The 15722-nt window shown below is 42.1% G+C and overlaps 1 protein-coding gene across 1 annotated transcript in view; it reads left to right on the forward strand.

The window, feature by feature from the left end:
- LOC126413071 (regulator of hypoxia-inducible factor 1-like) overlaps positions 1-15722 on the forward strand; it is a 230301-nt gene that overhangs the window by 138868 nt on the left and 75711 nt on the right. The window contains exon 11 of the mRNA XM_050082967.1: positions 5983-6172. Within this exon, the coding sequence (XP_049938924.1) occupies positions 5983-6172 (190 nt within the window). The remainder of the gene's footprint in view (positions 1-5982; positions 6173-15722) is intronic.

Below are 15722 nucleotides of genomic sequence, written 5' to 3' on the forward strand. Positions count from 1 at the left end.
TTTTATGAAATTCATAAGGTAAAGTGTAAAAAGAGCTCCATAGCCTTTTTCAGAGACTCAGTATTTCCTTTTTGTCTTAGCTCGGCTCTTTTCCGCACCGTATTTTGTACAGAACGCTGATATTTTCAGGATGGCTCCGTAACATACTCGCGTCCACTTTCGGTGATGAATTTATCACAGTTGGTATCACTAACATCTAGTGGGTTGGGCTGAACCTCATCTTCATTCTCAGACGGTGAATCAGTTCCAATTTTTTCCACATCATCATCCACTTCACTTTCATTTAAATCTGATTCGTTCAACACTTTTTGAAGCACTCTTTCACCAGAACTATCATGTAGACGTTGTCCATTCATGTTACTTGTTCAACAGCAGGAAAAACAGTGAAAATAGAAACGGTCGACTTCATAAAAATAAGTTCGAAGGCGACAATGCAAAAACCTCTTTTCGTTTTAAATAACTAAAACCAAAGTCTCAGCCACCTGAAATCTTTCTCTGGAGTTACCGACGGGGTCAGTGATCGTTCCCGGTAAAATGGGATGGTCAGATGTCACTTTGTAGCGCAGGGCAAGTGCTGTTTAGCGGAATGACTGTTACGCTCGCCGTAGCTTTAGACGCAAGCGTGCATGCTTTATGACACAGCGTTTAAAGTGTGGAGTATGCGAGGGCGTTCAATAAGTAATGTAAAACTTTTTTTTCTGAAAGCAGGATGGTTTTAATCAGGATTCCAAACACCATACTATTTCCCACTCTTCTGGGTACAAAAGCCCATTTTTCAACGTACTGGGATTGCCTGATTGCCAGCATGGTACCACACAACTGGTCGATGTTGGAGGCAACATCTTGCTGCATCAATAATCTCCTCAACATGCACGTACTGCATCCCGTGGAGTGCATTCTACACTGGCGCAGACAGATGGAAGTCTGAAGGTGCGAGTTCCACGCTGTCGGGTGGATGAGGAACAATAGTCCAATGAAGTTTTTTGAAGTCTTCTCGGGTGTGCACTTGTTTTGTGGGGCGCTCATCTGCGCGGTCATCAGCGCCCGTACGAAGTTCCAGTTTTTACGCAGTCCAATTTTTACTCAGTCCAATCTAGCCACTGTCACCAGTGACGATGATGATGATGATGATGATGATGATGAGGAGCAGGAGGAGGAGGAGGAGGACATCACAATCACCCAGTCCACGGGCAGAGAAAATCCCCAACCTGGATGTGCGCAGACTTGTGTGAGGCTTTGCATTGTCATGGAGAAGGAGATGTTCGTTACCATTTTTGTGGCGGCAAGTTTAAGCCATTTCGTCAACTTTCTGAGGGTAGCACAAACTTGAGAGTTGATCGTTGCACTATGAGGGAGGCCATTCTGCTACAGCCTAGCAAAAATTCAGGAGAAGCTACTGTGTAAGCGCCTGCGAACACATAGAGCTGTCAGTGGTATGAGCCAACACCATTTCGGCTTCAGAACTGGCAGATCAATAGATGATGCCATCAACCAGGCCCTGCACATAGTTAACACCACAAAACAGAAATACGCCATGGGAATAATGATTGACATTGCTGGAGCATTTGATAACCTCTGGTGGCCCCTCGCTTTTTCAGAGGCTAAGACATCTGGAGGTACCGCAGTCACTGTACAAAAGTTTTTTAGACTACTGTAAAGACCGAGTAGTCGAATGGCAGACGGACAGCCGGAGAGTAATTAAAAGAATGACCAAAGGCTGTCCTCAAGGATCGATCTGCGGCCATCTTCTGGGACATAACAATCGAACCCCTCCTACAACTTCTGGATGGGGATGACATGTCAGACGGAATTGTCGCCTACGTAGATGACCTATTAGTTGTAGTCACTGCAAACAACAGAGCCCAGTTTGAAGAGAAAGCCAGTGGAATACTACAAAAAATTACTCAGTGGTGTCACAACAACAAACTCAGGATAGCCGAAAACAAAACAACATACACTTCACTGAAAGGATCACTCCAAAGGAATCCCTCGGTAAAATTGGGGACACAAACATCAAATGAGCACACGTTACTCGCTATCTTGGGGTACGCATTGATGAAAAATTGTATTTCCACGAACAGGCTAAATTCAAAACAGTACAGATTACCTCTACCAGTCATAAGGACATGCCACTGAGCGCTCTTCGAATCAATACTCAGCTTCGCAGCTAGCACGTGGGCGCATAGATTGAACGTGGTCACCAGCAAATCATCGGTCAGACGAGGGCAGAGAAATGTCCTACTTAGGCTATCTGGAGCCTCCGGCACAATCTCAGCGGATGCTGTGTGTGGTGCTCGGAATATGCCTCATAGATATCACGATCAAATACAGAGCTGCAAGGTACTGGTTAAAGGTGGGAGACTAGATAAGGTACACACAATAACTGGTGTGCCGATAGAGACGGTACGTCGCCTTAAAAGTTGGCGTTTGGATACATGGCAAGGTGAGTGGGGTGTAAGTGATAAGGGACGTAGACTGCACGACTTCCTCCCTGACATAAGGGAGCGGTTGAGACATATCGATCCCAACAGCGGTATGGTACATTTCTTAACCTGACACGGACCTTAACCGCCGCACTTAAACCGTGTGAGTCTGAGGCAGACACCTACATGCACATGCGGGGAAGAAGGTTCCCCAGAACACACTATCTTTTTCTGCGGGCAATACGCGAACAATAGACATACAATACACGTAGACTACGCAGATACAGACATAGATATATAAGAGATGAAGAAAAATGGCCACAATTAAACGTACTGACAAACAGTATTTGAAAAACAGCACATGAAGAGTATATGCGGACACGACATAACAGACACGCCTATCTGCAACGTAACAACAATCTACAGAGGGTGGACAGCGATACCTCCAGAGATAGCGAAAATAGCGACAATGACGAGGAACAGGAGGAGGAAGCAGAGATGCGAGAGTAAATAAGCATAAGGTGCTGGCGATTTAGCCAAGAAATCACCAAATGCTGCACACGGATGGGCACCTAAAGTTAAGACATAGGATTAGTAATAAATAGGATAAGCAGTATTGTTTCTCTATTAATAACCATTTGTGTGTGTGTGTGTGTGTGTGTGTGTGTGTGTGTGTGTGTGTGTGTGTGTGTGTGTGCGTGCACATGCGTGCGTGCGCGTGTGTTTCTGTGTGTGCAACTGGTGGTCAACGGCTCGAAGAAACCATTCCGAGGTATTCACCGTCAGTCACATTCGGTGATGGTACTAACAAATCTCTCCTCTATCCTATCATCTTTTTATATTCTTCTTAAAAAACAACAAAATTTTATTTATGTGTTAACCTTAAATCATTGTTATTTTGAAAAGTATCATTCTTTGTAAATGTTGTGGATAAAACAAATGAACAGAAACTGTAATAAAAATAAAATAAAAAAAACGAAAATTGTAAGATGTGCGACCTGTTTTCAAACATCAGGTAACAGGTCTCTAATTTGGCAATAAATAAATAATAATATAGCCTACGAATATCTGCGATGATCTGGTTTTGCGCCAAAAGAAACTCAATCACAGCTCTTTTTTTGGAATGCACCACCGTTATAGATGCCATTTTGAAGCTACGTATAGCACCGCCACCTATCGGAACTTTATGAAACTATTGGACTGAAGGGCGAGCATTCCACGGTGTCCCATAACAAATTTCGCATTTTTCAAGCGAAATTTGCCAAGAAAAAAAACTTGTTGCGTCACTTATCGAATGCCGCTCGTTTCTTTTCATATAGGTGGTAAACAGGGTTATGGCCGAGCTAGGAAGTTCAAACTGAAGGTCAGGCACACCAACATCAATTTACATGATGTTACTGCAAGGTGCCTAGTTACAGTTAGAGCTTACAGCTCTAGAATGTGACAGGCTACTGTGTGATAAATGGCGCAATAAAATAAGTCTTGTATGTTCGTATAAAAATTTTGCTCAGTATGAACTTCCACGACTTTACAAGTTTCCAGTTATGATTATGTCGATGTTTGGACTTACGTATTTATACGAGTAACTTTTTTTTTGGCAGTGAAGAGAACGAAATCTACCCACAAAAGTTTACTCACAGATAGCGACTTAAAAGCTATCTTCGAATTAGCAGTGTACAGATAGTGGTATCGGACTTTAATTCTGCAGTGAAAAGTAAATAAGTTGAGCTGATTGACATTCAGTGTTTTTTATGTTTAATATGTCAATAAAATGATCAGGAAACACAAGTTGATGTCAATGTTCTTTGCCTCGTTAATTAAAAGAAAAGTAAGTTACATTTCACTGTCATTTCACATCAGTGGAACAGTCTTAGCGAATAAATTTAAACGAAGATCACGTTGAGTCTAGCTTTTGGAAATCGTTTGTTTATTACCTACTAGGAGGGGATCACTAATTGATGTGGAGACCGAGGTAACTGGGCAGGGGTCACAACTTTAGTTATAAACAAGTTAAAGTTTATCAATTGGATATATTCTGAGAAAACGGTAAGAAATATGTGGCGAGAGCAGCCTCCACTGACATTACATCAATACCAGCAGCGCAAGATATACCAACTTTATAAAAAACATGCTGTAGCACAAGCTGAAATTTTTATCAAAAAGAGCTATTTGCATTTCTGTTGTTTAAATAGCATACTGGCAATGTAAAGTAATTTAACATGAACACCTTGTAGATGGAGAAACTGGACCATAGGTACGTCCCAAGTTAAAATTTTTTGTAAAATATCGCAAAACGCAAATTTATTAAAAAAATATCTCATGGACCATTGCTAAATAATAAAAAACGAGACAGGTACACAGCATTATTTAAATTTCCTTACCTGTTTATGGTCGTAAAATAAAGCTGGCAACAGATTGAAAATCACGTTCACTTTTCAAGAAAGTCCAACAGCAATTGACGCTTTCGAAGTACGGCGATGTAGTAACTTGACGGTTTCTTAGAGTAGGGCACAGAAGAAATGCAGACAACAGTTGTACAGGTGTTGTGGTGTGCGTACTGTAAGACCTTCAGTACCCACACCATCAGATTATTTGACTTGTCGCTCTAAGGAAGTAGGCGAGTGTCAGCAATATGTCACGTGGTCTTATCGTGGCGTGTTTATCTTCTGCCGTTAGGTCAGACGATAGAAATGCCACTTGCACGCTTAGAGTAGCAGATTGACGGTGACCAACGTTAAACAGAACTTGATTAATTTTCACACACATTTATTAAAATAATAACAAGTATAGAAATTACTTAACTTGGTTCTGGATGCTATTTACAATTGACAATCTGAAGTTCCTTTGGTATTGGCACGTTAATCTTATTCTCACATATATCTCTGATACTTGACAAAAGTGTCTATACATTTATCCTCATGGCTATGTACAGGAATATGGTAATCTTATAAGGCGCAGACTGAAACTTGACTATAGACTGGTACAGACAAATGTAGAACTCGTACAGACTGGTACAGACTAATGCAGGCTGGTACAGACTGGTGCAAACAAATGCAGACTGACTAATCGGTCTGTACACTCGTTATAATACCTCGCGCGTTCGTGTATCACTGCGCGAGTGTGATCCGCGAGGAGAAAAGGTTCTACGTTAGCAGCAATCTCATTGGATGCGTTACATATTAATATGCGGATCGGCGGAAGCAGAATTTGGTCCGTCTCTATGGCAGCGCCATCTCATAGTGCGGAGACGGACGAGCGCTGCGCCTGCGCTGTTGTGCTTAGCGGGGCGCGCTCTAGTGGGAAAGTTGTGTACGCGCTGACTACGCGGAACTATGTACACAACAGGTGTACACAACAATACAACTCGTGCCTGGCATCTTGGACCATAGTTACGTGCTGGGCGATGGTTATCAGGCATTGCGGTGTGTTTAACAACTGTTGCTGCACTAAAGTGCACATTTTAATTAATGAAGTAGCTTTTAAGAAATTTAGAGTTGTCCATGACGTTGACCTCAGATTTTAAGCAGCGGTGTTACGAAGAGTGCTGCGTGCTGTGCAGACGCGAGTGTCGGCGGCGTGGGTGACGGCGGCGACGGTGGCGCTCCTAGCGGCGTGCGGCCCGGTGCACATGGGCCGGCGCGGCTACCGGTACAGCGCCGCCGCGGCCGCCGCCTACAACGCGCTGTCGCCGCTGCTGTGGGGCACCTTCGTGTGCTGGGTGCTGCTCGCCGCCAGCCTCGGCTACGCCGGTACGTGTTCCCAAGGCCTTACTCGAAAACATGATGAGCGCTTAATTCTAGCTGCCAGGTGTCACTTCTTGGGATACACCGAGGGCTAAAGAATATTCGTAGCTTCAACCCTCAGACTTCAAGAGGACTGTTACAGTTCCAGTTACCAAGAACTTTGCGATTCGAACACATCGCACTTTTTTTAACACACAGTTCACCTCAGACACCCTCATAAAGTCCCGTAGCTGTAACTTGTTCACACCGCTAGTTCATCGCTGTAAGTTTCTCACACACATCCACTCCCACTTGCCCATTCTCTCTCACTCATTCAGCCCAACACATACTCGTTACCTCTTTGTGGCTCTCTGTCACTGTGTCCTGACCAACAGCCACAGTCCTCTCCGTTCCGTCCTACTTCTACTGCCTCATATCACTGTCACCCTCATGCTCTTTCTTACTCCTAATATCTCGTTTCTTCCTTCCTAGTACAGCTGTCTCTTCTCACTGTCACTGTCTCTCTCCTCTCTATTGTCATTGTGGTAGACTCTGCCTCTCATTATCGCTGGATCTCACCCACATCCACTTTCTCTTTATTCCCCCTCCCCGGCACTGTTTCCTTCACTCATTTCCTATCACTGTTCTCTCACTGTCTTCAATGTTCCACTGCCGCTGCCACTGTCCCCATCTCCTCCTCTCACACTGCTATTGTCTTCTTCGCTTTTCTATAACGCTACCACTGTCTGCTATCTTCCGATATTTATTACTTTTCCGTCCCTTTGGCACTGTCACTGTCTTCCTCTCTCTCAGAATATAAAAGTGTGAATTTTTTCGTATGCGAAAGTTTTTGAGGAAATTCTTAACGGTGCTGAGGAAGGTACAATAAGGCAGCTGATACGTCATTTTTCAGTCAAGAACATATTCGCATATTTTGTGCTCCGATAAGCGCATTTTTCACTGGTTCCCTTCTTTTCGCTGCTGCAGCTGGACATGTAACTCATATGAAAAGAAATGTATTGGTCAGTAAAATTTAGATAATTTCCATATGTGAAACTGAAATAACAGAAAACTAATTTTACACTTCAAACGGGATTTTACATGAAAAAAAAAAATGCATGTTGAAACTTCCTGGCAGATTAAAACTCTGTGCCGGACAGCGACTCAAACTCGGGCCCTTTGCCTTTTGCGGGCAAGTGCTCTACCAATTGAGCTACCCAAGCATAACTCATGACCCGTCTTCACCGCTTCAGTTCTGCCAGTACCTTGTCTCCTATCTTCCAAACCTCACAGAAGCTCTTCTACGAGCCTTGCAGAATAGAAGCCGTGAAGATGGGTTGTGAGTCGTGCTTGGGTAGCTCAGATGGTAGAACACTTGCCCGCGAAAGGCAAACGTCCAGAGTTGGAGTCTCGGTCTGACACACAGTTTTAATCTGCCAGGAAGTTTCATATCAGCACACACTCCGCTGCAGAGTAAAAATTTCATTCTGGAAATTGCGTGTTGTTCAGTACTACAACATGGGGTTCCCAGATAATAAAGGACATTTTGTTGAATATTTCTTCGTGCTACGTCACTTTATAAACTACGTTTTCGCCTCACAGAGGACTCTGCGTGCGCATTTGACGTGTACAGGTAGGGTAAGTTTGAACCTCTCTGTATAAGAAAAGGATAAAGATATCAAGAAAGTTTTCAAGACTGGTCGAGATCGGGATCTGAGGAATAAATCATAATAATTACAGCCATTTTCTGCGTTTAACCGTCTCGGAATGCGCGGCTGCGTTTTGGTATCCGAAAAACAAGTTTTTGCTGTGTTCCTCCACAAACAGATAAAGATTTCTGAAAACAGGGAGATGGCTCTTTTAGATAAATGCTTAGAATCACAATTAAAATTCGAGAAATTTGCTGCGGTTATGTGTAATTTAGATTTCTCCTCATACTGGATTATACGTGTATATGTAGCGTAACTTGAAATCTTGTAAATAAAGAAAATTGTCAAGGTTTCCGAGATCAGGATCTTAGGAATATATCGTAAAAATTCCGGCTCTTTGATGTACAGTCATGCTCAAAAGGATCTGAACGACCTGAATTGCATGTCGCCTGATTCGCATGCGACCCACATAACGCAGCTGTCTAGCATGTCCTCTAACCGCTCCTTGGTACAGTCGTTTGACTATTGAAAATGGTTCCAGCAAGTCACCACTAGAAAACATTGCTCTGTATCGCAATAACTCAAAATGTAATGTAATACCACGATACTAGATATATCAGGGAACACCTTATCACAGATAAGACTGTCCTTAAGGCTTGTAAGCTCACATTTATTGCAATAAATGACATACCTGAAATGATACCACTCTCATTATTACGTCAGATAGGTAATGCACGTAGTAAGTTCGTCGTATTCATGATTTCCTCTTCAAAGTAACATACCGTACTTGTTATTTAACACAAAATGACATTAAAAATTTAAGTTATTCACGCACAGCAAGTTGAGAATATGTATGAACTTCAAATGACACGACGAACCGTCTCGTTCCGCATATGGATTCAAACCCAGGTCATCCAGGCTAAGATTTCGTGACTGACGGAAACTAACAGTCACTCCTGACTAGTCATACAGAGAGTGATATACCTCGATTTTAGACAGTATCAGTTAGCAAATATCAGCTTTAAATTACATAACGTAAACATTTTTAACGGACGCGAATTCCTACCCAGCATCTATTGTCCCTGTTAACGAACTACGAGAGATGTTAAATATTGCTTCTTCACAAGTAACTTACTTGAAATGCCGTGAGGTAAAGCTATGTGTTGTACAGGGATTCGAACCCATAACCTAATCGGATTGTTATCGAAGGACAATCAACTGTGTCATATGGAATTTTCTCGGCAGTAGCTAGATGTTTTAACTGAAATGACGAGACGAAAAATTAATTTTTTCCTACCCAGGACTCCAACCCGGCATCTATCGCTGTTATATTATAGAGAAAACGAACGTTAAATATGGGTTTGTTACAGCAGCAGCGACATGTGAGAATTTTTGAACTAGAAATAATATGACGAAGAGTTCAGTGCTGACTGGGAATCGAACCCCACACATATCGTTGTTGACTACACACAAATAGACGTCAGCTACCGAATTTTTCTCCACCAGCAGCTCGGAATAACATCGTTGAACTTACAGTGATCTCGAGAATAGTTATATGTCTCACTGGGAGTCAAAAACGTCAGATATCGTTAGTGTTGACAACGAATGAAAATGCATAAAAAATCAAAATTATTATCAACCAGCAGATAGGTGTTCTCATGCTAGAGCTTGATAATTCACAATGAAAACCTTAGTGCCGGGCCAGGATTCAAACCCATTCACGCGCAATATGTGGAGATGTTGAGGAATCTGCAGTTTTGAACAAACAACAAATTGTAGTCGAGCTGTATTGTCACGAAGGGACCATATTCCGCGTTAAGAGCGGTCTGAGTTGCATTCCCAGTTCAGGACCAATTTCATCAGCATAGAGAAGCTCAAATAAAAGATGGATAAGTGTCTGTGACCCTACATAGCGTTTATTCCGTCACTAGAAATAAATAACTAGTATAAGAAAGGATACTGGTGATATAATTCCTACATGTCGCCATTCCTAGCTTTATTGTGGTTTAACTTAGCATCAACATGGTAGAGAAGGAATATCATGTTTAATGTGAATTTCAGACCACAATGCCATTATACCTTCTTCACCTGGCGTAGCTAGAAGCAAATAGAGCCGGTCTCTCCCTATCAAAAAGCATTGGCGGAAGGTGGAATCGAACCTACACCGTCAGTATAGGAACTTATCAGCAATCCAACAGACCACCAAATCCTCTTCTCTGTCGTTCATTTTTCTATCATAACACCGATGCGGCATACTCGATGTGCATTCTGACACACAGGCTCCCTGCAGTGGTTTGCAGCATGTTCAGTACGTTCATTTACTTGGTTGACCGAATCGCCATGAACTAGCTGCCTCGGCTATCCAGTGCATACAATCGACTCTATTTTGTAATCACCGAAATAATGATGCGCACAGAACTGCCAACAGTGTAGGATGCAGAAATTTAAATAGAAAGTGTTCCTTTCCATTTGAGCTACTCTATTGCGCTATCTGTTTGTTGAAGGCGTCGTGCAGCGCAAAACAAAGCTGTAACCGTCTATCCCTCTGAAGTCTAGATCCGGCCATATGCATTGTCTCACAGCACTGTGGAATGCTGGACGAACTGTTGACTTCTGGAGCAGATGCATCTACGCGACAGGTAGTAGCGTAACGGTAGGCATTGCACACTGTAGATAAGACGTCGCGAGTTCAATTGCATTTGCTGCTTCATTTTTTAAAACCCAATTCTGCTGTCTGCTGAAGTTATCAATTTAATGGAACTTTGAACATAATTCCCTTCACTTCTCAACCCACAATAGTCGCATGTGGAAAAAGCGTTAACTTCCACGACATTTTGTTCTTTTCAGGTTTAATAAACGGCCAGGCAGCAGATGCATCTCGAAGCTTTTGTATTATGTATGGGGAGAGCGCATCATGCCAGAATAGTCAGAAAAGTATTTTCTACATTAGCTGTCGTTGGTAGTGGCATTTTATTCTTCTTCAAATCTTGTTTGACAACTTTAACTCAGAACAAGTTTTCTACATGCATGTAATCAATAAACTGCATGTGCATTCTCAGACTGTTACAGATAACATAAGAGAATTCGCATATATCGTTGTTGATTAATTTCTCTCTCATGTTTACTGTTGTTTTAACAACACTAAATAAAACCTTACGAAAATTGCGCACTGTATTATAAGAAATGAAATAAAACTACCCACGATAACCTTACGACGAAAGTCTGTTTTAATAAAACTGAAACACAAGTGTGCCTGTAGCGGCACGAATTAGTAAAATACTACTCACTTATATTTGACTGGGTCTGTGTTTAATTGGTATGCTGTGTCATACTCAACAGTATGCAAATTTGGCATTTCATAAATAAAGTTATGTATTCCTAGATACTCAAATTTTGCTTGTCAGCAGCTGGAAGAAGCGTTACCTGTTGTGCAGCTTTGTATGTTTTTCACCTTTGCACTATGAGCTGAAAGTATTTTCTTGCGATTTGCTTATCGATGTTTGATCTGAATGCTTGTAGCTCTTTCACAGAAGGGATAAAAAACGTTATAGTCAGCGAGACTGGAACAGCGAACCGTAACAGTCGGTTTTCACAGGTCAGAACGTCACCACAGAGCTCGCGAAGAGGTATGTGTTCCGTCTTGCTCTTACAAGGCCAATAGTGGCTAGAACTCTTAAAGCGCTATTTAAAGGACGAGATAAGTTGCGAGTTCCACGTGCAACGTCTTTCCTGGGCTGAAAACCGTAAATTTACAACCTTCTGTTACACCTCAAGCGATAATAACTCAGATTATTCAATAGAAGTGACAGGAAAAATCAAATGAACTTTGAGGCTTAATTCCGTGCACACCAGGAAGTAACTCGTCGATCACAGTGTTGCCAAACATACCTCGCCTTGTTGCCACATCGCACTTACAGTACCAGCAGGAAGAAGACGAACCGATGTGATCCTACAGCCGTCTCAAAGACGCGGCTGCTACGGCCTGGAATACGTAATGCGTCTGATTCGCATTTCTGTAACTAGGTTTAGGGACTGGAGCGTAGTTACTAATAATACTCAGAACTGACTGATAACTAAGCATCGTAAATCAGTAACACTCATAGTTGTTTTTATATTTGGAAGAGAGCGAGAGAGAGAAAGAGAGATAAATATAAAAAAGAATGAGAGAGGGGGTAAAAAATTGTTGTAAAGAAATTGAATACTGATATGTAAAGAAATCTTTCATTAAAATGACACTTTCCACATCATTATGAAATGTCGTATTCATGATCTATGGAACAAGTATTAGTGTAATCTAACCTAATCGTATCATATTGCTGACTTGCCATGAAGAGTTATGAATTACCGAAATTTTCGCCAATATCATTATCCAAATCTAAACCTGAAAATAAAAGACGACAGTTTTTGTAATAAAACAGGACTCCTATCAAAACCCTTTCATCCCTGTTAACTAACCACTAAAGATGACTGTTATTCCTCAATTCAGAAGTAACGAAGTATGTATGAATTTAAAGATGAAGCGCATGATGTGAAGTTCTGCGACGGAGATACGAACCCAAGACGTTATCGGATTGTTAACTAAGTAAAATCAAATGTTACGTATAGGTTTTTCTTGCCAGCTGCTAGGTGTTTAATCTGAAATAAGGACACAAATTTTTGTGCCTGATCGACAATCGAACCGCACTTCTATCGTTCTTCTTTATCGTCCACGAATATTGCTTAAGTATCAATTGCTTACTGACCATCAGTAATATGTGTGCGTGTTTGTCCAGAAATTGTTGGCAACACATAAACAGACATTAAAAAATCACGTTAATTTTCAGTAGCAGGCCGATGTGCATGTGATAGGGCTTGAAATGACATTACGAATATTTTTGTACTGGATCAGGATTCAGACCCACATACTTACCTTTGGAGGAGACGTAGAGAAGATTGTGGTCTTGGGAAAAGGAACGAAATGATTGAACTACTGTTACGAGAGATTAAGATCCTCGAAAGAGGAGATACGAATTAGAATCCCAGTCCAGCACCAAATTTTTCAACGTCTCTAGTTCAATCAAGTGCAAGTAAAATAAGTGCCCTGTTCCTCTAAATGGCTATCGGTTCATCAAATACAATAAAATTTTCTAATATAAGTTTACTGGCGACAGTATTTCTAATTTACCATGAGCTCCACCTATGTCATTTCCCGACGTAAACCGGCTCTGCTCAGTTGGGAATGAAGGAACGTGATGTTTAATGCGGATTCTGGATTATAACATCTTTCTCTTGAGGTTACCAGAGGTAAAGTAAATCTATTTGTGCCTCTTAAAAATAAATGCCTGAACCCACGCATTGGACTTGTGATAGTTCGTTCCACCAGACCATTGTGGCCACATTTCCCAGCCCCAAGAGTGTGCTGTAACGGATGATGTGCTTAGCTTACAAAATTAGTCACGGTGGAGAAAATGCGAGTCTATTAAATGGTTAAGTAGAAGCAAGCTCCTGACGTGGAGATTATACTATTCTCATGTCAGCAGGATGTTAAGACTCTTCTAGGCATCATAGCCTCCATGTGAAGCCATTTTGAAATTTTCACTAAGTCAGAAAATGTCTTAGTTCGAGAAAATCCACTGTAAAGTGTGAAGTTACCGGATAATTCGAATATTACCGTCATTATTACTATCATTTTCTTCATACGGCTGCTGGAACACATCTGCTCGAAGATCATTTAAGGCCATTTGGTCATTATAGAAGTAGTTGCCCAAGAACAGGTTCTTTCCCTGTCTACGGAATCCTTTTCATGTTAATATCAAACATCAGCAATTACTCGTAGATCACATTAAAACTAAAGTAATTGATGAAGACGTTACTTGATAAAAAAACGCGCTGCCTTTCTTGATTTACTTGCGCCTAGAAATGGCTGCCGAATACTGCCAAACCGAAAGCCAAGGGATCTTACTGCCTTCCGATATACCTATCCAAGTCCAAAATTGTCGCAATATTAGTTCAAATTTAATATTCGCTTCTATAATGTAGGAAAGTATTTCACAGTTGCAAACCAGCATCCGACTCATTGTCCTTACACTTAGTCGCTGACCGTAAATTCTAGCTCAGGGTGACACCAGTTTAAGTAACCTAATATATCGAAGACTGTTTGCCAGTGCTCTTTCTCACCGTAAAATATGCAATTCACTCACTGGGATCCATAAGTACACTGTAACAGTAATTTCTGTGTGTATGCAATGCATACGGATTGTAGAATTTTGTGGTGCTCTCAGTTCCACTTCTGTGTACAATATGCCTGACCTAAACGGGCCATTTATCATTACAGGCCCTGGGCGGTGCACCATCATATTGACAACAGTAATGTGCTTGTACTGACAACCTCACTGTTCGTTTTACCTGATTTTGTAATCATTTAAATAAAACAACATGACCTTCCACTGGGAGACATTTCGTCCCCCTTTTCCTTTTGCGAAATTTGTCAGTGAGCTCTTTGCCTTCCAACCAGCGAAATGCGGCAGAGTACGGCCGGTAAACGATTCACAAACTACGATTTAGTGCCGTTAAGACGATTTCTTTAAACATTGGCGTAGCTGAAGGAATTTAGTTTCTTCTTAAATCGTCTCATGCAGCAACGTTTACAAATATCTCAAATAGGAAAAGCTCTTTATCCAGGTACGAAGGTTGTAAAACAAACTTCCCACAGTTTGTGTCAGGTTGATCTTTTCTGGCCGTGCGGTCTAGGCGCTTCAGTCGGGAACCGCGTGACCGCTCCGGTCGCAGGTTCGAATCCTGCCTCGGGCATGGATGTGTGTGATGTCCTTAGGTTATGAAACTTCCTGGCAGATTAAAACTGTGTGCCCGACCGAGACTCGAACTCGGGACCTTTGCCTTTCGCGGGCAAGTGCTCTACCATCTGAGCTACCGAAGCACGACTCACGGCCGGTACTCACAGCTTTACTTCTGCCAGTATCTCGACTCCTACGTTCCAAACTTTACAGAAGCTCTCCTGCGAACCTTGCAGAACTAGCACTCCTGAAAGGAAGGATATAGCGGAGACATGGCTTAGCCACAGCCTGGGGGATGTTTCCAGAATGAGATTTTCACTCTGCAGCGGAGTGTGCGCTGATATGAAACTTCGCAGGAGAGCTTCTGTAAAGTTTGGAAGGTAGGAGTCGAGATACTGGCAGAAGTAAAGCTGTAGTAGCGGGCGTGAGTCGTGCTTCGGTAGCTCAGATGGTAGAGCACTTGCACGCGAATGGCAAAGGTCCCGAGTTCGAGTCTCGGTCGGGCACACAGTTTTAATCTGCCAGGAAGTTTCATATCATCGCACACTCCGCTGCAGAGTGAAAATCTCATTCTGGTCCTTAGGTTAGTTAGGTTTAAGTAGTTCTAAGTTCTAGGGGACTGATGACCACAAATGTTAAGTCCCATAGTGCTCAGAGCCATTTGAACCATTTTTTGATCTTTTCGTCTGATAGCTCTGCGTAAGTATATTGTCTAAGAGGTATCAGAAGTAGTGTTCCTGTAGCTGTGGGAATCATTGGTTGAAAACGAATTTAACAACAATGGGTACAGTACTGCTAATTATTCAAAATGAATATCAACCTAAGACTGCGTGCATCCACAAACTGAGGCGTATTTGTAATATTGAAGCTAGACTGTGTATCCTTGTCTTCCTTGAGTGGGCATTGGAAGGCGTTTACACACACGTATACGAGGGTAATCCCAAAGGTAATGTCTCGTAAGGGACACGCAAGTGCCAACGCAGGCACAAACGAGAGATTCTAATTTTAATGCGAAGCAGAAACCGCAGTGTTGGCTGCATGGTGGCAAGGTGATAAAGAGGAAGACTACGGATACGAAGGTCTCAGGTTCGATCCCTCGTCAGTCCCACGATTTTTATATGCCGTTTCACACATACTTCCCCTCGGGCAGTGTTT

Source organism: Schistocerca serialis, chromosome 7, assembly GCF_023864345.2.
Source record: "Schistocerca serialis cubense isolate TAMUIC-IGC-003099 chromosome 7, iqSchSeri2.2, whole genome shotgun sequence".
Lineage (NCBI taxonomy): Eukaryota > Metazoa > Arthropoda > Insecta > Orthoptera > Acrididae > Schistocerca > Schistocerca serialis.